The sequence below is a fragment of the Aspergillus lucknowensis genome (genome assembly GCF_044049455.1).
Source record: "Aspergillus lucknowensis strain CBS 449.75 chromosome Unknown BJX67scaffold_8, whole genome shotgun sequence".
Classification (NCBI taxonomy): Eukaryota; Fungi; Ascomycota; class Eurotiomycetes; order Eurotiales; family Aspergillaceae; genus Aspergillus; species Aspergillus lucknowensis.
In genome coordinates this window covers 386,102-409,729 of record NW_027263552.1, presented here as the reverse complement: position 1 = coordinate 409,729, position 23,628 = coordinate 386,102, and the positions used below count along the sequence as shown (strand labels likewise).

Here is a 23,628-nt window from a genome sequence, read left to right as displayed (position 1 = left end):
TCGCACGCTTCTTCCCGAGTGTGATCCTTATCGAGCTCCGACACGCCAAGAACGATCGACTGCTGGGGATCGCGTCCTGTGAGCCCTGAGCCTCCAGAAGTTCCGCCTCACCTCCTCGCCTCTTCACGCTCACTTTTTCGTCAGCTCCGGTTCGCCTCGCCTTCCCTCGAATTCGGCCGCTCCATGGATATCTCCGCCTGCCGGAATCGTGTGTTGTGATCGATCGACGCCCCTCCCCTAAGGCCGTCTTGCCCCCCCAACGCCCGCCGGCTGACACCTCTTTCATCATGGCTTTGCCCGCTGATCAGGCCATTGACGAAATATGCGAGGAACTGGACTTCAACCAGGCTATTTTGGAAAGCCTGGAAGACCAACGCCCCGATAGTATTGAACAAAGGCGAGAGACGTTGGAGGTGATCAAAGGACTCGAAACAAAGCTCGCTGAACTCCGCGCCAACGGCACTGGTCACTCTTCCTCCTTTTCCCAAGGCACAACAAATCCGGTTCTACCGAGAGCACAACTTGACGGCACAATTTGTACTAACACCACGATTCCCTCGAGTCCACAGTTTGGACGCCCGGCCTTCTCTGCCCTACCCTCTCGATCCCGATCTCCGTCCCCAGACGAGCCCTTAGAAATGCGTCATCCTCGAAAACGCCAGTTTACCGATGATGGAGAGTACCGCCGCGCGGGCGCACCATCAAAACGGGTTGCGATACGCCAACTGAGTCCCGAGTCTAGTCGATCTACCTCGTCTACCGCATCTGAGTGTCGCAGCCCAAGTACTCGGTCGACAAGCGATGATAATGTGGATGATCTTCTGGAAATTTTTGGACTTGATGGCCATGATACTTTGCGTGCGCTTCAAGAAGAGCAAAAGAGAGCAGAAGAATGGCTCAAAGAACGAAAGGACCAGGAACGTCGCGATGAGCTGTTCGCTCGCAGTCTGATGGAATCTTTCGATAACCCCCCGCCAACAACGTCTGGACAAAACTCTTCATCTACTAGCCACTCATCGTCGCCTTTCCCTGAGCGACCGTTGCCTCCCCCAGTCTCTACGATGCGCTCAGAGCCCAGCCTGACCTGTCCTGTCTCAGCGGACATGAGGTCAGCCTCGCTCGGGATCCCTGGGAATTCTGGAAACCCTTTTCGGGGGCATCAGTTTAACTCCGCGATATTCCCTTCGGACAGCGATGATAGTGATATCGCAGAAATTACCCCTCAAGATTTCCAGCTCCATACTGGTCTCAGCCCCAAATATCCGAGACATGCGCACCACTTAGTGCCGAACCCTCCATCTCGCAGTAACCCTGAGTTAAACTTGTATGAAATTGGTGGGCCTTCTCGTGGCCCTCAAGGCTTTCGCGGAGCTGTGTCTGGACCGAGTGGTGTCGGCGGTTCTAAGCCGACTGTGTGGACACATCCTGTAATAACGGCTACGGCGACGTTGGAGGCTACAAAAGACCGATACTGGCCACCGGGGTCAGATTACAGCTATACTCAACCGCCGCCGCTCGGGGGTTCTGTAGGTCGTGTTCTTGATGGGCTTATGAGTTATGAATATGGTCAACCATTAAGCTATCGTGATTTGGAGTAAGTTGAAATTTTTAAGGCGCCATTGTTTCGAAACACTAATGATTGGGCGCAGAGACCTATATGCGTATGGGGCTGATCCTAAACAGGTCAACGAGGAGATCAAGCAGTTGTTGGAGACGATCCGCCCCGATGCTGATATATTAGAGAAGGACCGTGAAGGGACTCCAGAGGCTTTGAAATACACGCTACTCGAGCATCAGAAACTGGGTCTGGCGTGGATGAAATCTAAAGAAGAATGTGATCAGAAGGGTGGTATCTTGGCCGATGACATGGGTCTCGGCAAAACTATCCAAGCGATCTCGCTAATTGTGTCTCGTCCTTCATCTGACCCTGAGCGGAAAACGACCTTGATCATTGCGCCTGTTGCGTTGATGCAGCAATGGCAGCGAGAAATCAAGAGGATGCTTCGGCCCGGCAAACACCAGCTCTCGGTGTATATCCTACATGGAGACAAGCGAGCCATGAGCTTCAGGGAGTTGAGGAACTACGATGTCGTTCTCACAACGTTCGGGACCTTGTCTTCGGAACTAAAGCGCGTCGAGAAATATGAGGAGCTACTCAAGTCCGGTGCGGAAGAACCGACACTGAGGAAGCAGTATCTGAGAGCGCTACCATGCCTTGGACCAACCAGTACGTGGTATCGCGTGGTTATCGATGAAGCCCAGTGTATCAAAAATCGGAATACCAAGGCTGCTCTTGCATGTTGTCGTCTCGATACGACCTATCGCTGGTGCATGAGCGGGACTCCGATGATGAACAACGTCGAAGAATTGCATTCATTGCTTAAATTCTTGCGCATACGTCCGTATGGCAATTTAGAACCATTCCAGCGAGTAAGTAGTTATTTCCTGGCGTCAACCCTATACATTAATGGCTCATATCGTAACAGGATTTTACCCGACCGTTGAAGAGTGGCAATCAGCACCGACAGGATAAGGCAATGCGGCAACTCCGCGTTTTGCTAAAGGCAGTCCTCTTGCGACGAACGAAGGAATCTAAAATAGATGGCGAGCCCATACTTCGACTGCCCCCTCGAGTTTCGGAGAAAGTTCACGCCGCCTTTAGCGACGATGAACTGGAATTGTACCAGTCACTTGAAAATCGGACTCGTCTCCAATTCAACAAGTATCTTGAAGCCGGTACTGTTGGAAGGAATTACTCCAACATTCTCGTGCTCCTTCTCCGGCTTCGGCAAGCGTGCTGCCATCCGCACTTGATCAGTGATTTCGGCGTGAAGCTTAACGAGAATACCGAAGGAGTAGATTTCATTGCCAATGCGAAAGCATTTGGCGATGAAGTCATCATTCGATTAAGGGATAACGATGACCTTGAGTGCCCCATCTGTATTGACGCAGTGGATAACCCGATAATCTTCTTTCCCTGTGGGCATAGCGCATGCGCTGAATGCTTCTCTCGAATATCGGATCCATCGCTTTCTTTGCGCCAAGGCATTGATGGGGCAATGGAAGTAAAGTGCCCAAATTGCCGTGGCAGTGTTGACCCTAAGAAGATAACTGATCACGCCTCGTTTCGGAAAGTCCATTTTCCAGACTCTTCTGGGGATCCAACCGGATTGGGAGGTCAGAACTCCGCAACTGAGGATGAAGAAGACGACGACAACGACACAGATGATAGCGACTTCGATAGTCTGTATGAATTTCTAGCGAGCGACAGCGATACGCCGAGGGTCCCTAGGACTTCGAAAGGCAAAGGGAGATTGATAAAGAGACCCAAGAAAACTCTAGCTGAACTCAAAAAGGAAGCGTCGAGGAACCAGGCCTTGAAACGCAAGTACTTGCGCCGCTTGGAGAAAACCTGGATCACCAGCGCAAAGATTGAAAAAGCCATGGAAATCGTCCGCGAGATTCAGAGCAGGAACAGCAATGAAAAGACCATCATATTCAGCCAGTTCACGTCTCTTCTTGACTTGCTTGAGGTCCCTGTCTCGCGAGAAGGCCACCGCTATCGACGGTATGATGGAAGCATGAGGCCAGCAGATCGGAATTCGGCTGTGCTTGAGTTCACCGACGACCCTGATTGTAAGATTATGCTTGTATCCCTGAAGGCAGGTAATTCAGGACTGAATCTTGTCGCCGCAAACCATGTTATTATCTTCGACCCGTTCTGGAATCCTTATATTGAGGAGCAGGCCATCGACCGTGCCCATCGAATCGGGCAGATGCGCGAGGTGCATATCCACCGGATCCTGGTCCCCCAAACCGTCGAAGATCGCATCGTCGAACTTCAAGATAAGAAACGGAAACTCATCGATGGCGCCCTGGACGAGAAGGCATCGCAGGGAATTGCCAGACTGAGTACCAGAGAACTCTCATACCTGTTTGTATGCCCCCCGGCAGTCCCTCCAGGTTAAGACAAGGTACTAACTTCGTCTTCAGGGAATCAACAACTAGGTGCCTCCAGATTTGGCTATCGTAGCACGGCGTTGGTGGATTTCTAGACTCATTTTCTCCTTTTCTTCATGATACCCCCGTCCACCGTCAAGACGACATCTTCCCAATAATATTTCGGTCTTGGTTTTTTTTTTTGTTGTGAGCGCAGCGCATTTTTTTATGTTGGTATTATCCTACAGGTGAAGCAAGGCAAGGCGTAAGCATCCACTCCATCTCTCTTTGTCAGTCCGTGTCTTTGTATTTGTTTTCCCCTTATTTTCTTGTTCCCCCCCCACTGGACAAGAGTTCATGTCTTTCCTTTTCTCGGCTTTTCATCCCGCAAATCTAGATAGGACAGCGCATCACCCCCCTCAAAGGCCAGACTCAGAATGCTCAAAGCAAATAAGGTTTCCGCCTAAGGTTTCATTCCATCCCTTGCCTTCTACCTGCGGTAATGGCAAGCAGATAGAGAGTTGGCAGCAGACTCCTCGTCTCCTCATTGTTCCAGTGGGCAGGAACAGGCTGCTTTGCCCAGCTCTAGTTCTGCCCAACAGGCACCCACCGCACCGACAAAACGCCTGGAGCCTGGCTATTTGAAATCATCTCGTTGCTACTCTAAAGGGGTCTGTGCGCAATGCAATCTCAGGGTGCGTTGTCGCCCAACAAAGGTCGGACAACTGCTCCTTTCTTACTGGGAGCAATGGGCCTCAAGAGCAGATACTGGTGTGATGTCATTCTCTCGCTAAAGTGGCTGCTATGTCACGTGCGTTCTTTGGTTGCTTTTGTTTTGTTTTGTTTTGTGGGGGCGAGATCTGTGTACACAGGGAACCTGAAGCGAGAACGGCTGGCTCTTTTGGATATGGACTTCGGTCTTCGTTTGGGGTTCAGGATCCTGATTCTTGAGATAGACGCACGAGAACAATTGGGTGAAATATTGAATTAATTTCATTACTCATTCTTCAGGGCTCTGTATGTGTCCTGCCTTTTCTGATGTGCCCAATGTACCCTCCTGTGAGGTGGATGTGAGGATAAGCTGATATTTCACTTTCTCTTCAATCAGGTCCAATTAAGTAAAATAAACGAAGGCAGGAGACTGGAAACTTTTCTTCCCGGCAACTACTGCAGAAAATAGCTGCGTTTTTTTATCATATCAAGGTGTAGAGATAAGGGAGTCTAGACTACTAGTGGTAAATATCGAACGGAGGGAAAAAGGAAAGGAAATCAAAGCAAATATCATGCCATCCCTGCACAGACCAATCCCACCGACCGCTTATCGTTGTATCGTGATTCGAGACTTTGCGTAACGTTCCAAGTTAAGTTATGATGGGGTGGGAGGCGACCATGGCGACCGAGATCCAACACCCTTCAGCGATCTGGGTTAATCTAGAGGTCGGGATCCTCCTCATCGGGCAGGGGCTGCTGGGCGGCGGCCTCCATCTCTTTCTGGTACGCCGCCATGAGGGTGGCATCGACCTGGATCTCGGGGGGTGCTAGGGCAGGAGCAGCAACGAAATCCTATTGTTGTTAGTAGTCACAACAACTGGGTGATTACGGGTTCACTGACCAGTGTCGCGTTGCCGACGAGCTTCCGGGCAAGCCACAGGAAGGGTTTTTCAAAGTTGTAGTTGGACTTGGCGGAGATGTCGTAGTACTGGAGGTTTTTCTTGCGGTGGAAGGTGATGGTCTTGGCCTTCACCTTGCGCTCCTTGACGTCGACCTTGTTACCGCACAGCACGATCGGGATATTCTCACAGACACGGACGAGGTCACCTTGGCTAGTGGTAAGTAATGATTTTGTCAACCGGGAAGCGCGAAATCACTTACGGTGCCAGTTGGGAACGTTCTTGTAGGTGATACGCGAGGTCACATCGAACATGATGATACCGCACTGTCCGTTGATATAGTATCCATCTCGCAGACCACCGAACTTCTCCTGACCGGCCGTATCCCACACATCGAACTGGATTTGGCCCAGGTTCTGACGGAAAAGTTAGTCGAAACGACGGGCAGACAGTGAAATGGCGAAGCGGGGCAGCAGCGGGGCATACAGTAGTAAACCGGAGAGGGTGCACCTCGACACCGAGAGTCGCGATGTATTTCTTCTCGAATTCACCAGTAAGATGACGCTTCACAAAGGTGGTCTATAGAAAGAGAATTTCTCAAGTTAGTTGAGGTTCTTGTCGATGGGCCGAGCGATCCACAGGGCCCTGTTTGCCTCGTTGAAGGAGGCAGAGGACGATCATAAGGAGGGCGAGCAGAAAGGGCAATCGAAGAGATTGAAGATGGAAAAGCGGCTATAATAATGATAGTTGCCATAGGAGGTGGATGAAACTTGCCTTTCCAGTACCGCCGTCGCCAACGAGAACGAGCTTGAAAGTTGGGATTTCCTGTTGGGCCATGTTGATGTTTGTATGGAGGCAGGAAGAGAAAACGGATGATTTCAAATGAGATTCCAACGCAGCACGATAGAATCGGAAATCGACGGTCGAAGATGCGACAGACGAAGTCGGGAGAAGGGGTAGGGGATCAAGTGGATGAGGCCAGGGAGAAGATAGAATGAGCAGAGAGCTGATTCTGGTGATGGAATTTTTGCCCCGAGTCGGTCACTGCCTTTGTGGTCACGTGCTCAGCACCTCAGGCCAACATGCCCCGCGTGTTTAGATCTTCCTCCTCACATTTCTTTCAATGAGGGCTTCTTAGTGTCAGGGTTGGGGCCTGATATTATTAGCATCAACTGTTACTCAATTATCTAGCCCTCCAAGTGCTTTGAATACATCGCCAACAGCCTATGAATAAGAACGCCATCCATGCCTATCATCCTGATCAAGCCTGTCATGAAATCGTATCACATTCCCTGTCTTTGTGTTCCATTCTTTTCCCATTCTTGTATCAAGTGTTGTACATGGGGCTCCAACTGCTCGAAGGCACTGAATCCGAAGGGCGCTGGCTGAAATTTGGGCGGAAGGCCCTGGAGTAGAAAGCACGAGCCATTCAGCCGAACCACTGTATCATAGGGGAAGAAGGTGGCACCCCAGCAAGCCACGGCCCCCCCAATCACGGCGTGGGATGAGTTCTAGATCTCGGTCGACAGAATTCCTAGAAGCTATTTCATTTCGGGTGATCTTGACTATGATGGTTCGCTAGGCGATGTTAGTCATCTGGCTATGCTGCTGAGTGTTTCGGAGAAAGGATGCTGGCTTACTCCTTCGCTTTGTTGAACCGCTTCTGCTACCTTCGAAAGGCGCTCATGATTCTGCCAATTGACACTCCCGAAGCTTCGAATAGTATCGCCAGCCTGTAATCCAGCTTGATCCGCAGGGCTCCCAGACACGACACTGTTCACTTTTGCGAATGGGGGTAATGTGCCTATCCTGGCGGCTGTTCTGCTGGTTTGAGAAGCCGTGCTTTCTGATACACCTGTTGTGCCGCCTTCACCGTTCGTTGCTCGCTGAAGATCGGCGAAGTGGGTATGGATGCCCTTCTCAATATGGGCCATAACTTCTTTGTGATCGTAGCGAAGTCGAATGATCTGCGCTCGGATTGTGCGGACTAAACCTTAGCAACCATGATGCCAATGGAGGAGAAGCCTTACTCTGCGCAACGTCTATATCATCGCGGGGGAAGCCGTCTAAGGTCGTCAACGAAGTGTTCATGTTGACCCCATGCTAGATAGATATTAGTAGCCGTAAACCAGTGGACTATGTAAACGGAGATTTCTTGGATGCTTCTCACAGAGGTGAGGACGCTGCTCAAAGCCGAAAGCTCCTCTTCGATCCGTTCCTTCTGTGTCATCAGGTCGCTCATTGAGAGCTTGGAAAGATCGCGGGGAATCCCTCCGGACGTTGGTCCGGAAGATACCGTGGGCGCGTGCAGATTATTGTTGGCCATGGGGATACCCATCCTAAAGAAACTTAAAACATCATTCACACTACTGAAAAGATGAGAACGGTTGTTCGGAATCGGGACTCTCGATCGATGCGGCGAGTGGCGGGTGGGGAAAGTCAGTTGGAGTTCCAAGGCTGGGGGAGGATGGCTTGGCACGTTTCTGAGCCAAACACCCGTGCAAGATCTATGCTCACTTTCCGCTGCGATTCTATGGCTTCTATTCTTGTCCCGGGTCCGCCTCTTTACTTATCTATCGATTTTAATACAATTGCATACTGGTATAACGGTGTACTCTCCCTTTAGGCAACATCAGATGCGATCAACCGAAATCTCGGATGTTCTTCACCTGCTGAACTTCATACCGGCCAGATCGGGTGTATAAGAGGAACCTCAGGGAAAAATGAGGGTGACAGGTTTATACGCGAAAGTTCTTGAGAAAGAAACTCCAGGATTGGCCGTTCGGCGTTGGGTTCGGACCAGGTCTCGCCACAGCGGAGAATCCTAGTAGCCAGAATGAGTCCAATGGACGCTTCCTGGTCAGTATCTCAACTGTTGTATCACCTGATAACTGCGAGGAGAACTGAGAACGCCGGATGTCGCTGTTGACTGCAGCACCTAGCGCCTTTCTCAGGCTCCTTCCGGTTTGATCGTTGCGCTATCTGGCCCAGTCGTGGCTTCCAATACGCGATGTGAGCACCTCGGAAATTTTTGTCGCCGCTGGAGCTTGGAAGATGGAGGGCGGCTTATATGGCTTTTCTGATTGCCCCCAAACAAAATCCAGTGTCAACCTATGATGAGTTCATCGATAAAATCGGTTGTCTCAGCCGAAGAGTCTAAGGAGGTGCTCAATGAGACCGCGGCCAATCAGTTGGGCGCCGCTGAACTGGGGCAGAAGCTGCAATACCAAGGGGATGATGGAAATTACATTTTGACTGGTCAGCTTCCTACTCCTTCGCCATTCAGACGATGGGTGAACAGCTTGCGCCCCAAGAAGCCGCCTCCTTCCTGCCTGCCAGGACGATATATCGAGGGTTGGCAGTCGACCCCTCGAAGTAGTTGCGATAATACGAACTTGTCACTTTATTACAGTTCTCAGGAACAACAATGGGAGGAACTCTCCGGAAGCTCTTCACATCTGGGCACGATCAAGACGGCAACTGTGAGCGTGACCAGCCAAAGTGTTGGCAGATCAAGAAGAAACACCCAGAGCACCACCAATCGAAGCAATAAATCCGACGTTCGCCCTTCGTTCGACAGCCTGGGACCGGCTTTGAGCACCTCTATTGATGAAGAAGCCCAGAATCGTGCTATCAAAAGGCGACAAGTTCTCCAGGAGATTGTCACCACAGAATCGGATTATATCTTCGGGTTGAAAGCTCTTACAAATGTAGGTTACTATGCCTCTACCACCCTTGTTCCGCGCATAGGCTTGGGGCTCATGAGTTATCAATCTCTTAGTTACTTTTATACATGGGAGCACGTACCGAGATTTACCACAATGTCCAACAGATCCGCGAGACCCACGAAACCTTTTTGAGACGGGTTCAAAATTTGACGCCAGCGTCAACCCTTTCCCGGACCGAGCTTGAAAGAATGATGCTCAATAGAGCGCAAAAGCGTTCCCATACTGTCGACTTGGGCATAAAAGCTCTCCATCCCCGACCGCTAAGAATGCAGAGCCTCAAGGCATCTATTAGCCGTCGCCTTAAGGAGCTAGCCGCAGAAGCAAATGAAGCCTTGGTAGTCGCTCAAGAGATTCAAACTCTAGTGAGCAGCGTGCTACTTCTCTCCCCAGACTTGCGCTAACTCATACCTTCTGCAGTCACAGTCCTTCTTTTACTACAAAGAATTTTGCGAGAACTATGAACTCCTGGTGGAAGATGCTGCTCTTTTACGCAAATCCGTTCGAAATTGGCCAGAGTTTGAATTAGGCATCGAGGCCTTGGCAAAATCAGCGGCATCGATGGAAAACCGTGCGCTTTATGAGAACAAGTCGTTAAGCCTAAACGATATCTTAATAAAGGTATAAGCCAGCCACTCAGTTCCTGGACATAGGAATGGCTAATAGATAGTCAGCCGGCCCAGCGCCTGTGTAAATACCCACTTTTACTGCAGGAGCTGTTGAGGTGGACTCATATCCAAGATGACCCATCTGCACATGATGGAATCCGACAGATCTTGGAGAGTGTTCGCGAAGTGCTTGCCGAGATTAATGAAGCTACCGCGAGCACTCTAGGCAGAGTCCTTGTTGAGAAAACCTTTATCCTTCAGGAGATGCTGGACCCCAAATCGGTAAGTAAGCTGCTTCAAGGGCTTTGAAGAGAGCGCGACTGAGATGATGTATTATAGGTCACTGTCGTCGATTTATATAAGCAGCTGGGTCCTTTGGCCCTCTGCGGCGTTCTTCACGTTACCTACCAAGCTTCCCGACAGGTAACGGGGTCATATATGGTGTGTGTCCTATTCAGACACCATATTTTCCTCGCCCAAATGAACCATGAATCCCGAAAACTTCGACCGCTTGCTTGCTTATTTATCAGCGACGTCAGGATCGATAGCCTGGCGAACGGGAAAGGTAAGTCGCTGCTCTATGAAGGACTCTCGCGTCTACTGATCGATCTGCAGGGTTGGAGTACTTTTGTTTATTCTCCTGGAAGCTACTGTTTCAGCGTCACGGTGAAAAGTTCGAACTTGTTTTGAGTGCCTCATCCGCGGCGGAAGAAAAACAATGGACGGCCGGGATTCTCAAGTCGGTGGCAGCTTCCGCCGACGTGCCTAATGCAGTCTCATCGGAAATGCGCGGAAGCTCATTCTTGGCCCTGGATCTTGTTTCTATAGAAGACAGCTCAGGCCTCACTTCCCAATTGTCTCGCAGGCCCTCTTTACAGACCTTGGGTATCCCTCGGGCCCGGTCTAAGTTTCAACTGCAACCTATAATCATCAAAAAGACGTATTGCCCTCAGAAGCACGCTCAAACCCAACATATTGACGGCGAAATAGAGCGCCCAAAAGTTCCACCCCCATTTCCGGCGCTCATACTGACAGCCAGGAGGCAGGATAGGATTCGCTTGGAGCGAGCCATTCTACCTATTTACACACGGGATACGCTTCCGTACCCTGGAATGTTTCTCGCAACGGGCGACATCTTGTTTGGGCCTGGTTCAATCATGAGACACTTAAGCCTCCGGTCCAAGCGATATAGACGTTCTAGTTCTATAAACCTGCCGACTGCCTTACAGAATATTAGTGAGCCGCAAGACATTGGCAAGCTTGAGGAGAAGGTACAGGGGCCCAAGAAGCGGAAGAGACGAGATGCATCTGATGTCAGCCAGAGCCTTGACCACGAGAAGGGTTGGAACCTGCGTGGAGACAACGTTGTCCTCATCGGCCGTTCCAAGACGGTAAGAGTGAAATCTAGCTCGAGACATGGTAGCTACAACCAGAGTCCTCACCCGGTAGCCAAGAGGGATAAGAGCTCCGACTGCTCAGAAGCGCCTATCCGGAAGGGCATCTGGTCGATATTCAGCTCTTTGTCGCTGCGAAGGCCAAAGAAGAATGCTTGATCTGGCGTTGGTGGTACGAATATGCAACGAACTTGTTCCGGATATCCGGAGGAATACGGGGTAATGCTTCTTTCGACGCAGTGTTTCATGTAATAGTAGTATTATTCTAACGCTGTGAGGGTAGGAAGGGGCATCCGGATATCATTAGACTTGGCGAGACGTAATCAGCCATTGAAAAAGCCTGAGCTGAATCAAATGACGGAGAGTAATCCCTTCTTCCCACACGCAGTCTCCACTCCTACGGAATATGAGGAGCAAGGAAACCAGGAGAGGCAATGTCTGGCATGCCGATATGTCAACGACGAGAAGCTTCGGATGGACCCATGACGTCGAAGGTGTGGGACACCAGGATGGCGCGTTGTCGAGCACACGGCCTTATTTTGGGGGACATGGGTGGTCAAAGGAAGAGCGGGAGTACGATTCCCCCAATTATCTCAAGAGAACTACCCACCACAAACCGATCTCGCCGCCTCCTGTCGATTATTTGGCATACAGTAAAACTCCGGGCCGCATTTGAAGCTGAATTCCTCCCTGTCTGGTGACGTCACAAATACTCATCACCAAACCACCTTCGCTCCCTTCTTTATATACCCGCACGAGACACTCTTCTTCTCCAATTGACTCTACGTAGATACCAATTTTTTTCCAGAAACACCTCTACTCCTCTGTCAACCGAAGCCGCACCACATCATTCATCACACGTACACATACACACCACAATGCGCGCCACCGAGGCCTCCAACAAGATCTTCTACAAGGGCAAGACCGACGACTTCATCGTCTTCGTCAATGACGCTGCATCACTGAAAAACTGGAAGAACGACTCCTCCATCCCTCTCTCGGAGGTCGTGAACGGGTGGAAGATTTTCGTCACTCATAAGTATGTAACCCCTTCTTTCCCATCTCAATGCCCCTGCAGACGGGGTGGATGAGGGCCTGCGGATTGAGTGAAAAGGAGGAGGAGTATGCTAATCGGGTTATCTAGCCGCGGCTCCCAAGGAGTCCTCGATGGCGCAAGCAAGGCCAGTCTCGAGAATGAGTTCGGCACTGCGAATGACGAGGACTGCGTGAGGAAGATTTTGGAAGGGGGGGATTTGCAGGGGTATACTGTATGTCTCTTGACCGAGAGGGACTGGATCTTCGTGCAAAGACGATGCTAATTGTGTTTTTTTCCACAGCAACGGGAACGAGGCGGCAATACCAACATCCGGAATGGGCCGCAGGTCATGCTTCCGTGATTTGATGCAAGGCGATGTGAGATATCCGCGTGGCTGGCTAGCGATTTTCGAGTTTGCTGTTGTACTTGGTGATGAGGCTCTTGCGCTGGACTTGAGCCGGATACTATGGAAATGTAATCTAAAGGATTGATCTTGTGAAGATCAGCAATCAAATGAAATGAAGAGATTAAGGACTGCTCTGTAGTGCTGCTCTATATATACTGTTGTACTACTCCAGTCAGATGGTCTATGCCTGTGCCTCGGCCTGAGCCAGAGTCGGAGCCTGATCTTGAGCTTGAGCTTGAGCTAGGGCCTCTCGCCTACCGACGACCCAACTCCCCAACTCATTCCAGACAGCCTGCTTCTCAGCCAGCGACATCGTAGCCGCCAGACCACTCGTCGTGGTAGCGACGAAGACACGCGCCCCATCCCACCCCTCACACTTCCCCATATTCTCCGAAGGATCCTGCCACCCATAACGGAACTCCTCCTTGCGTATCGCTCGACCCTTCCGTGCCCTCCATACGGATTCCCAAATACTTTTCCCAACAAGGCACACAGCTTCTGGCCGCTTCGCCGCAATCTTCTCCTCCAGTACGGGGACGCCAGCGTCCATCTCCGCTTTACTAAGCATGCTCGCGTCGCGGGTCGGCCGCTCGACGATATTCGTATTCCCAATGTTATACAGCTCGGGGAGACGGTAGGTATCAGATGGCGGATGGCGGACGGTGGTTATTCCGGACCAATGGAGGAGCTTCCAGAAGAGATTTGAAGGGTGGGCGTATGCGAAGCCCGTTGTCCCAGTCATGATACCCGGATTGACGCCGATCAGGAGCAGAGTGAGGTTTTGTGGGATGGTGTCTCGGAGATTGGAGGTTTGGAGCGCGGCGGGAGAAGCAGTTTGTCGAGTGGTTGAGCGGGAGCGTTGTCGTTTTTCTGGGCTGTCCGCGAAGGTAGAGGGTGATTGGGATCTCGATGGGAGATTGGATGACGCTGGGGTGGAAGAGCGGGATTTCGAGCGGGTGACACGCTTGGAGATTGCCAGATCTGAGGAGGACACTGATGCTGATGATGATGACGTTGTTGTTATCGTTGTTGTGGTCTTGGAAACGAGACCTCTGCGTCGTTTCGGAGTCGGTTGATCATCATGTATATCTTGTTGCCGTTTTGTCTCTTGCGTTAAAGACTTGGTGGCCTTCGAGACGTGCAAATACTTATCCAGAACGCCATTAAATGTTCTTGTCTGGTTGACTGGGACGTCGTTGTCCACAAGAATAGAGTTATTGCCATCTCTTTTGTCAGTATTCTGCGTGAGGGGCAAAGACTCTGTCATCTTGCTTCTTTCCTTTTTCTCTTGATGGGGAGGCTTTCCTTCTGCCTGTCTTGCGCTCAACCTGGAGAAATTGGGAAGTGCGAATTGCTGTTGAGGAGGTTAGTGATCAGGGGAATGTTATTGAAGAGTCCAGCCTTGGAGGCTCAGTTTCATTCTTGAAAATCCTTTGGCTTGAGACCTCGTATTTCGAAATTGAGAGCGCCCACCACGGGATGAGCCCTGGTTTGGACCTTGATGGCAAATCACGTGAAATAGGCACCGAGGCAGCAACCTGTGCGCTGAGGACACGAAGCGACAGACCTGGCGAATTGGATACACCTGATTGAACTGTATGGCCTGCCTGGGGCTGTATTCGGAAACAGTGGGGCATATCGATCGGCGACATTTTGCCGGAGAGATGGAATATCATGCACATCACAGGTGAACTGCCTGAGACAGCGACTCCGGTTGGACAGAGGTCGAACGTGGCTTGAGAATGCAAAGTTGGCAAAAATCTAAAGTAGGTATGATATATTGGAAGGGGGTAGCGCGGTTGATGTTGGTTTCCGGGTTGACAGGTCGGCAATAGCCATTAAATTATTCGTGGGGTATTATGTCTATATATGCAATGATGCTGATATGTATATACAAGAAGTGCTACCAGAGCACCAAGGGCAGCGACAACGCCGAGCTGCGGGCTCCAAAATTCTATGCCCTGCAGGGACTATGCCTTTGATCTCGTCCGTTTCGGTAGCGTCCATGGCTCAGGACAAACAACCTACACCCGAGCCTTGTTAGGATCAATTCTTCCCTTCGCAAAACCCCAAATACAAAGCTAGGAGTAACTCACCTCCCCCTCGCTGTAGGCCCAAAAATATACCGCAATACCCACAAGATAATATAGGGCCGCGTTCGTCCCCTGATAAATCAGTGCCGCGAACAGCGAACTCAGCGGGTATAGCAAGAGCCTGAATTCGATGCTCCGGTGTGGAAATGTGCCCGCGATATACTTTAGTGGATATTCCCAAGCGATTCCGACGAGCCCCATGACGAGGTTGAGGATCTGGAGGATTGGGATTGGTTTCACGGCGCCGTCAAGGTTTTTTGTCCAAAGGTCCCAGAAAATCTTGGGCCAGATGAAGGCTTCGATTGCAGACCCTACTTGATCTGTTTTTGTCAGGGCTTGCTTCCCTCCCTTGAGGGGCAAACGGGGAAGACGTACAGACTGAGGCCGTGAGGACTATGAGTCGGGCCCAATGGTTTTTGATGAGGCGGCCCATTTTTGATGGAGGCCAGTATGCCGAGGAAGAAGGTGTAATTGAAAGCGCGTCCGCCAGCGGAAGAGCTTGCTGTGGAAATGGTTGTCTTTCAGTCGCCTGCCTCAGTCAGAGGATGCCTCATGGAGATTCGGCAGTCAAAATGGCATGACAGGTGGAATGGCGGTTTTCTATCGTGTGCGCAGAAATATGTGGGACCGGCTCCAGAAGACTTCGTGTCGCAGCTGTCTCATTCCTGCCGAGATCAAACCGAGAAGGCTTGGGAAAGAAAGTTCATGAAATCATGTCACACTCAGCCGAAATTGTTCAAAACCGTCAAACGTGGTGGGAGGAGGGGAGATTACATAGCTTTTCATGGCAACGAGGCAAGCCACTGAAGCGACTGTCGTTCATGATAGGCTTGAAGAAAGCTCTGGACTGAATAATCCCCACCTGGCGTCTTCAGGCAGAGTGCCAGAACGTGATGGTTGGAGAAGGCACACTGGTCATGAGCAGGACATCCCCTGTTCGGCGCTTCGAGGGGTGACGAGAAGCAGGTAAAGAACGAATAGGAAACGAGGACTGCAGGGACGGGAGAGATTGGCTGCATTAGTGCCATGCCTGAGTGTGACAGGGTGGAGAGATTCTGCAGAAGATTCGCGGGACCCGTCAGGATTGTCAGTCATTGCTCAAATGCCAACCATGCAGGATTGCAGACTACGACTGGGCAGACTGAAAAGCGAACGCGCTGAAGCGGGGAAGAACTGACTCTCAGTTCGTCTCACGAATTTCTATTTGCGTCTTCTCTTGGCGGTTGTATCAGGAAGATTTTGGAACATGCTGTCAGCCTGCAACTTGATGTCAGGCTATCCTCCACTCCGGCGAGACGCGGAGCAAGGCCGGGTTGTTGTCTCTCCCGAGTCTTTGACTTGCTCAAGCAAAGGAAGAAGGCCGAAAGACAATCTGATTGTTCTTCACCAGGGAGGCCAGGCTCGCCTTCACCGTCTTTTTGGCTTCGCTCGTGGTTGATCCATCCCTCAGTCTCCGCACGCGGTCAAAGCCCATTCAGATAATCATGAGCTGTGATGAGTTGCCCACCGTGCAGAGCCGAGTAGGACTCCAACCAAAGGCAGAGAGAGGCCTGGCCTTTCCTTGCCAAGGACGAGGCGCCAATGGAGACACAACGAGAGGCTTGGAGATGATTTCGACTTCGGAAGTTCGGATGAGTTCTTGAAGATGGACCGCTAAATTTGGCAGCAAACAAATCTTTCCAAAGGTCCAAACCAGCAACCAGTGCCTTCTCCCGAACCCTCCTTTGTTTGTGGGGAGGATGAGAACTTGGCACCGCCATGGCGTCGTCCAGAAGTGGGAACGGCGCTTGCAGAACTCCTCTTATAGGGCCGTGTCTGACAGAGGCACCAACGAATCACCAGACGAGGGGGCAAGACGAGTGATATGATGTCGACACGAATCTCCTCGGGATACCAATCACCATCTCTTCCAGCATCACAATTCGTATCAAGCCACATGGCAGCTTTATTTCTGGTCTCGCAGGGATGGGGGAAAGGGCCGCCAAATTTTGACGGAAGAGACCGTGCCTCCTTTCCGTATCCAATCACTAGACTTGGAAGAGCTTCATGGCTCGATCAGAGTTCGTGGCTGATTGTGAGAGCATCCTTCGGGTATTTCTTCGTCACAGCGGAGGATGAGGAGGGGATTCATCACAAACCCAAAGAGTCTCGTCCTCGAAGAGCGAGCCAACAGCGACGTCTGCACTGACTCGTTGTGTCGCTCATGTTGCGTCAGATCCCCGGGCGTCTCTGAGTTCTCGGAGGAGGCTCGTGGAATCCGCCAGTCAGGAGAGTTGAGAGGCCTTGCAGGGGCCTTTGATGAGCTCTGCCCAATAGATGAGTGAGATTGACAGAAATCCCAGCAGAGACACAGTTTGTTAGCGCTGTTTGGCTGGGTTTTGCCAGATCGTCAGGTCGTTGAACTCGTGGAAGTGTTGCAGGTGCTGCACTTCGTTTCTTCGCTCCCCCTCCTCCTCCTTCCCTGCAACTCACAGCCACGTCCCTGGGTTCGTGAAAGAACCACCCTGTGTCAAAAGAAGAAAACCCGCTGTCTTGAATCGTTGAATTGATCCTTCGTCTCACATTCTCGTGTCATCACTTCGACAACGATGGTCCGACGGGCGCCTGTCCTTGAATCTCGATTACCCACCATTCGCATCCGCTAAGCGATCCAAGACGGTCTGCTCTGCTCCAAGAACTCGACCACGCTGCCTTCTCTCAAAATAGCGGGTTCATCCGGGTTCGATATCGATAAACCTGGAGGACGCACATTCGCAAGGTTCTCTCCCTTCGGAGACCTATTCATCCCGGTGCCGTGTTACAAATCCTCGTCAGATCACTGTCAACATCTTGTTCGCCAATCTAGGTCTCACGGCCATCTAAACTCCCCGAGCTGCGATAGACAAACGCATCGACTTTGCTTGCCCTGTTCCTCGGTCGAGGTAATTCAGCGCAATCGATACCTCGCGGCCCCTTCGCACATTTCCTCTCTAATCATCACCAATCATCGCGGGTCGATGACCTTATTCGTGTCGCCATATACCTCGCTTCCCTTCCCGTTTTTGCCCGGTGCAGCGACGTTGGCTGCGCCGCCATGAGTCGTCATCCCTTGAAGTCATACGTTGCGCCCTCGAAGCTGTTCTTCTACACCTGGTTTTGGGGGCTGCATATTCTCGCTTTGGCAATGGGATGGTATGTCCCCGCAACAAGGTTCATGTCGAGCGGACCGCTAACTACCCTAGGTATTATCAAGCAAACAGCGTACCATTGGCGTCACTAAACACGCTCACATATTCGGTCTATATTTCGCGGGGTTCCGCACTCGTACTGACGTTCGACGGAACGCTGATCATGTTGCCCATGTGTCGGAATGTCATGAAATTTCTACGACCTAAGCTACGATGGCTACCTCTCGACGAAACAGCATGGTTCCATCGCCAGGTGGCATATTCTATGCTCTTATTTACCATTCTGCACGTTTCGGCTCACTATGTGAAGTAAGTCACCTCAAATGGGAGTAAAACGACTGTCTAATGCCCAACAGCTTTTACAACATTGAAAAGCAGCAACTGCGTTCTGAGACAGCGTTGCAGATACACTATGCTCAGCCAGCTGGAGTCACCGGGCACGTAATGCTCTTTTGCATGCTGCTCATATACACTACATCCCATCATCGCATCCGCCAACAGTCATTTGAGACTTTTTGGTATATGCATCACTTGTTTATCCCATTTCTTCTGGCGCTCTATACCCATGCGACGGGCTGTTTTGTGCGGGATAGCCCTGAGCCATACTCACCGTTTGCTGGGCAACGGTTTTGGAAGCACTGTATTGGATATCAGGGATGGAGATGGGAACTCGCAGCGGGTGCTCTTTACTTGGGCGAACGTCTATGGCGCGAAATCAGGGCGTTACGGGAGACGGAAATAACGAAGGTAATCCGTCATCCATACGGTAAGTCTGAGACTAGCCTATGCGTGAATGACGGGTGTTGTACTAACTATGTATAGACGCAATGGAAATTCAATTCCGCAAGCCCAGTTTCAAGTACAAAGCTGGGCAGTGGCTTTTCATCCAAGTCCCCGAGGTATCCAACGCCCAATGGCATCCCTTCACCATCACTTCTTGCCCCTTCGACGACTACGTCAGTATCCACGTACGCCAAGTAGGTGATTTTACGCGCGCTCTCGGTGACGCACTGGGGTGTGGCCCGGCGCAGGCAAGAGACCTGGAAGGCCTCGACCCCATGGGCATGTACGAAGTTGCGCTCCAAAACGGGCAGCAAATGCCCAAACTTCGAGTCGACGGTCCCTATGGTGCCCCTGCCGAAGACGTCTTCGAGAACGAAATTGCCGTCCTCATTGGAACCGGCATTGGTGTGACCCCATGGGCGTCCATTCTCAAAAACATCTGGCATATGCGCGTTAGTCCGAACCCTCCAAGGCGGCTCCGCCGGGTCGAATTTATCTGGGTTTGCAAAGATACCACTTCTTTCGAGTGGTTCCAAGCACTTCTCTCCTCCCTAGAAGCCCAATCCGCCACTGATGCTGCTTATGAAGGAATTTCGGAATTTCTGCGAATTCACATTTACCTCACACAGCGTCTAGACCAGGACACCGCCGCCAACATTTATCTAAACTCCGTTGGCCGAGAACTCGACCCGCTGACGGAACTCAAGAGCAGGACCAATTTTGGTAGGCCGGACTTCAAGCGGCTATTTACTGCCATGCGACAAGGGCTGCAGGATCAGTCCTACATGACTGGCTTACACGGACGTTCTAGCGGACGTTCGACAACGGAAATCGGTGTTTACTTTTGCGGACCTAATGTTGCCGCCAGGGAAATCAAAGCTGCAGCGTCTTCCTCCAGTGCGAAGGATGTTAAATTCAAGTTCTGGAAGGAGCATTTCTGATCCTGATACAAAAGCCTCATCTATACACCGTCATATTTTGAGATGATATTTCTGATGAAGACATGACCCGGTTTACCCTTTGGATTTGCTTTCGCATCGTTTGTCTATCCCATGATGCTTGCAATATCCGCTGTATTGTACACCACAGTATATAGCTTTTATTTTAGACTTGAGCTTTAGCGGGAGGTTAATGCATACCAGCTTGTCCTTTTAATACCTTGGTTATCGTTTCGTAGAGTACATCACATCTGCATCTCTTCATCCCCACTCTCAGCATCATCCGGCATAGAGATTGGCACCCCCAAAGCAACGCTCCTCTCCTCCATCCTAGCCGCGAGGTCGTCCAGCTCCCGCTCAATATCAATATGGATCCGCAATTCCTTCTCAACGAGGACATTATACACATTCCGTAGTTCGTGAAAGTTCATCCCCTCACCCTTTAGCGGGATATCGCCATTCTGTGCGCGGACAGCATCTTCGCGAAGATGACTAAATGCGAGCATTAGAATATCCTTTGACCACGGGCATGCGCGCATCGCGCGGTAGAAGACATTCTTTGCGCGGGTGATTTCGTTGCGGGAGAGCTCGAGGAGGATGTACAGTTTCCAGAGGGTGATGCTGGAGCCAGAGCTGCTCGAGGATGAGGATGAGGATGAAGAAGGATTCTGGTTGCGGAGGGCTCTTTCGAACGCTGCGCGTACGGAGTGGAGTGTGGACCCTGCGTATAAGGGGCGACTGAGTTCGGTGTAGATGGAGAAGAGGTGGGTTGTTACAGGAATTTGTGTTTGGGATGTCGGTAGAAATTGTGGGGTTGAAGGGGCGAAAAGCGATGAGGGGTTATTAGGCGTTTGAGTGACGTCTCGCATGATATCGCGAACACGCTCCTCGATACGGAAACGGGATTCGTTCCAGGTGAAGAGGGAGAGGAAGATTGTGTTGTGCGGGAAGAGCTTGATGCTTTCGCTGAGAACGGTGCGGATGGAGGATGGTTTGTAGAGGGTGCTTGTGCGAAGGTGGTAGTAGACAAATCTTGCTCTGGATTGGTGGAGGAGCTGCATAGTGTATGAGATGAATGGCTCTGCTGTGATTGGGAGGGAAGAGAGTCTGTTCATTGTGAGGTTGTACGCCTCGAGGGATTTCTCGAGGTCTTGGGCGTTTGTGATGTAGAGTAGAATAGACTGGCAATCCGCACATGCTTTGACAATGCTTGGCTTTTGGTTAGCGATGGCGCTTTCCTGGGCCTCTGATAGATACTGCGGGAGTTAGTTGAGAAGGCTGGAATGAGTACAGATTTGACTTACGTTACGTATTTTCAGCAAATTCGTCGAGCTGAATTCTGGCAGGCTCGCCACGTCGGAGAATGTTTTAGGGTCGATGTTATTTTGTGGCATGCAGGTTAGAAGATGGGCTGCATGGGCGATATTTCGAGCCTCCAGGAGCTCCCATATCCACGTATGCCAGAGACGAATACTGTCAGCCTGCTGCTCTTTTGGAAAAGTCTTGCACATCGAAATAGCCGTTGCCCATACATGATCAGCAACTGCGTGATTGCCAGCTCGACGTTCTATGAGGGCGTATGCATTGTATAAGCGAAGGCTGGTCGATCGCTTTTTGAGTAAGGACTTAGCATATTTCTTAGCCTCCATCGGATTGCTAAAAAATTCAACCGAGACCGTATATTCCGCTAGGTCTTCATTCGCTGGCATATCCTCGACCAGGAGCCGAAGAGTTCTTCGGACCCAATCGCAAACGACGTCGGTTGTGGCTTTGGCCCACGGACGGAAAGAAGAGTACCACGTTTCAGGGTTCGCAAAGTAGGTATCGAAATCGTGAATAAGAAGTTGATTCGGGAAAAGAGTAGGATGTGCACCGAGTTCTGTGTTGTTGCTGAATGTGGGAATCCAGTCATCGAGAAGGGAATAGGAGTTGGCCGCTACCTCGTTCCGCAGGAAGCTGTCGCCCATCCATTGCCCAGTAGTCCTCAGATTGCTAACGGTGACAATCGGAGGAAGTTGGCAAAAGTATAGAAAACCATCAACTAACTCTCCGGTGGAATTCAGAAACAAAGTCAGAGGAAGAAATTGCCTCAGATCGGATGCGAGAACCACGCGATATGGATCATCCTCCGGCTCGTCGAAGCTGCGGGCCGGAAGCTGGGCATTCATCATACGTTCTCGTTCACATTTTGCCCAAGATGCCATTAGCGCCTTCGAATTGAGTTGTTCTTGTGGCTCAAAGACCTTGGGGGCGAGCGAAGTCCCATTGTTGTTCTTCCAGCCCTTTGCCCCCAAATCACCGACACGCGCAACTTCCGAGTCCCAGAAGTCCGTGAAGTCTGACAGCATGTTATCAGCGCTGTCAGTATCTAGGGCCTGCGGATAGAAGAAGATTAGTTCGAGGACTGCCTGCCACAATCCTATTGCCTGTTCCATAAACCCTGCCTCTCGTAGGAAAAGCGTCAAGCGAAGGAATAGATATATCTGCACCCTGACTTTCTCAGGGCTATGAGGCGAAGCTTTATTCAAAGCCAGACACTCGGTAAATGTAGCAAGACACCGGTCACGAGTGAAATTCAGGAACTCTGTTTGCCGAAAATCGAGATAATTTACCCAGAGACTGATGTGCTGAGGGTTGGACTTGAGCGTGGAATGCCACCGCGACAACAGCTTCTGCGTGTCCCATACCTTCGAACCCTCTTCCAGAAGGCCGATGAGAAGGCGGTCTCGACCAGCGACTTGCGGTCCGATCCTCCTCAAGGCCTTTTCATATATAGAGAGTTTAATGTCAGCCAGACTAATTCGCTCTGCACTTGTCAAGGAACCGGTTTGCTTCGCTGAGCCTTTAAGAACGATCTCCTGGTGATCAATGAGCTGTAGCCAGGCTTCAACGTCGGTAGGGCGCCGCCCCACAATCCGGGACAATTCCACGCTGCGCTTTTGAATTTCGGCGTCTGGATCTTGTCGAGCACCTTCATCGCCACTGGACTCGGTATCTGACATCGGTTCCAAGTCACTGAGAAGGCCCTCATCATGCTTTAATTTGCCACGGATTGAGCGATATCCGAATTTCTCATTTTCTGTGTCAGATCCATCTACATCGTGTTCACGTGGCTGGTGGCGGGAGACACTGAGAGGTACAAAGTCGTCCGCAGACTTGATCGGGTCTTTTGCGAATGATGTTGGCCGTACTCGGAGCAATCTTGGTGGCAATCGGTTTGAGGCGGAGGACAATCTCTTTGCCTTCGCTTTTGATGCATCGGTGCGCAATACGTTAGACTTCACGACTATTTCATTTTCGCCAACGGTTTCACGGTCGATCCGGTAGTTCGGGGACATTCCTAAGACACGGCCTCGCCCTATACGGTAATACTGAGGAACGCTGTAGCGATGTATCGTTCCGTATATCAGGTTGTACTTGTCTCCTTTGCGATCCACCACGTAAAGGTCCGACGGATCTTCAACCGGTTCTCTCACGGTACTTCTCGATGGCGTCGGAGCACGGGAAGGTTCCCTATCATGACGCCGAGCCTCTATTCGGTCACGGTTAGAATCCCTGCGGTCGTTCCTCCGCTCCCTCGATCGTGAGCGGTGTCCATGAAGAATTCCGTGCCTTGAGCGGTCTTTCGACTGACGTCTCGACGGGTTCTCACTTTCACGTTTGCGTTTGGGGAGCTCGGAACGCCGATTGCTATCGGACGGAGCTGGTGGGGGCTGGAAGCTGGCGAACCGAGGAATGGTCTTCTTCTCCTAGTAGTTGTCAGTGAAAAGAAGCCGTTTAACCGAGTGATTATATTCCAGTACTCACCTGGGAGACAGACGAATCCATGCTCCTGGATGCGAGGCATTGTCCAGCGAGTCTGTGGCTTCGGTGGTGGTTGTTTGGCTGGAAAGACTCCACTGCCGCCCGCCTTCCGCCTTTTGCCCTTT

General features: G+C 51.1%; 9 protein-coding genes across 9 annotated transcripts; 4 read left to right on the top strand and 5 right to left on the bottom strand.

Moving 5' to 3' along the window:
* Positions 1-287: 287 nt before the first annotated feature.
* Positions 288-4,008, top strand: BJX67DRAFT_378874 (DEAD/DEAH box helicase; the record flags this gene model as incomplete). Its single annotated transcript, XM_071032429.1, has 4 exons — positions 288-1,594; positions 1,650-2,430; positions 2,487-3,938; positions 3,994-4,008. The coding sequence occupies 4 exons, from the start codon at positions 288-290 to the stop codon at positions 4,006-4,008; spliced, it is 3,555 nt and encodes a 1,184-aa protein (XP_070888802.1).
* A 1,145-nt stretch (positions 4,009-5,153) lies between these two features.
* On the bottom strand, positions 5,154-6,623 carry BJX67DRAFT_321881 (Ran family GTP-binding nuclear protein). The gene is made up of 5 exons (XM_071027353.1): positions 6,324-6,623; positions 6,036-6,128; positions 5,812-5,965; positions 5,552-5,757; positions 5,154-5,502 (listed from the first exon to the last, which is right to left on the bottom strand). The coding sequence occupies exons 1-5, from the start codon at positions 6,384-6,386 to the stop codon at positions 5,371-5,373; spliced, it is 648 nt and encodes a 215-aa protein (XP_070888801.1). The 5' UTR covers positions 6,387-6,623; the 3' UTR covers positions 5,154-5,370.
* Position 6,624: 1 nt separating this feature from the next.
* BJX67DRAFT_322237 (putative 26S proteasome non-ATPase regulatory subunit Nas2) lies at positions 6,625-8,029 on the bottom strand. The gene is made up of 4 exons (XM_071027356.1): positions 7,720-8,029; positions 7,580-7,652; positions 7,190-7,536; positions 6,625-7,127 (listed from the first exon to the last, which is right to left on the bottom strand). Exons 1-4 carry the CDS (start codon positions 7,885-7,887, stop codon positions 6,996-6,998), a joined length of 720 nt encoding a protein of 239 aa, XP_070888800.1. The 5' UTR covers positions 7,888-8,029; the 3' UTR covers positions 6,625-6,995.
* A 1-nt stretch (position 8,030) lies between these two features.
* BJX67DRAFT_321867 (putative Rho guanyl nucleotide exchange factor) lies at positions 8,031-11,559 on the top strand. The gene is made up of 6 exons (XM_071027351.1): positions 8,031-9,259; positions 9,331-9,639; positions 9,695-9,895; positions 9,949-10,164; positions 10,222-10,447; positions 10,498-11,559. The coding sequence occupies exons 1-6, from the start codon at positions 8,663-8,665 to the stop codon at positions 11,433-11,435; spliced, it is 2,487 nt and encodes an 828-aa protein (XP_070888799.1). The 5' UTR covers positions 8,031-8,662; the 3' UTR covers positions 11,436-11,559.
* A 494-nt stretch (positions 11,560-12,053) lies between these two features.
* BJX67DRAFT_321869 (SBDS family protein) lies at positions 12,054-12,786 on the top strand. The gene is made up of 3 exons (XM_071027352.1): positions 12,054-12,315; positions 12,421-12,544; positions 12,614-12,786. The coding sequence occupies exons 1-3, from the start codon at positions 12,155-12,157 to the stop codon at positions 12,671-12,673; spliced, it is 345 nt and encodes a 114-aa protein (XP_070888798.1). The 5' UTR covers positions 12,054-12,154; the 3' UTR covers positions 12,674-12,786.
* A 59-nt stretch (positions 12,787-12,845) lies between these two features.
* BJX67DRAFT_347056 (uracil-DNA glycosylase-like protein) lies at positions 12,846-14,193 on the bottom strand. The gene has a single exon (XM_071028490.1). The coding sequence runs from the start codon at positions 13,983-13,985 to the stop codon at positions 12,900-12,902; it is 1,086 nt and encodes a 361-aa protein (XP_070888797.1). The 5' UTR covers positions 13,986-14,193; the 3' UTR covers positions 12,846-12,899.
* A 606-nt stretch (positions 14,194-14,799) lies between these two features.
* BJX67DRAFT_378869 (uncharacterized protein) lies at positions 14,800-15,244 on the bottom strand (the record flags this gene model as incomplete). Its single annotated transcript, XM_071032428.1, has 2 exons — positions 14,800-15,131; positions 15,187-15,244. 2 exons carry the CDS (start codon positions 15,242-15,244, stop codon positions 14,800-14,802), a joined length of 390 nt encoding a protein of 129 aa, XP_070888796.1.
* Positions 15,245-17,317: 2,073 nt separating this feature from the next.
* BJX67DRAFT_322271 (putative NADPH oxidase (NoxA)) lies at positions 17,318-19,823 on the top strand. The gene is made up of 4 exons (XM_071027357.1): positions 17,318-17,982; positions 18,033-18,287; positions 18,335-18,744; positions 18,801-19,823. The coding sequence occupies exons 1-4, from the start codon at positions 17,885-17,887 to the stop codon at positions 19,700-19,702; spliced, it is 1,665 nt and encodes a 554-aa protein (XP_070888795.1). The 5' UTR covers positions 17,318-17,884; the 3' UTR covers positions 19,703-19,823.
* BJX67DRAFT_322301 (uncharacterized protein) lies at positions 19,824-23,565 on the bottom strand. Its single transcript, XM_071027358.1, has 3 exons — positions 23,507-23,565; positions 21,004-23,448; positions 19,824-20,955 (listed from the first exon to the last, which is right to left on the bottom strand). The coding sequence occupies exons 1-3, from the start codon at positions 23,525-23,527 to the stop codon at positions 19,945-19,947; spliced, it is 3,477 nt and encodes a 1,158-aa protein (XP_070888794.1). The 5' UTR covers positions 23,528-23,565; the 3' UTR covers positions 19,824-19,944.
* Between the last annotated feature and the right edge of the window lie 63 nt (positions 23,566-23,628).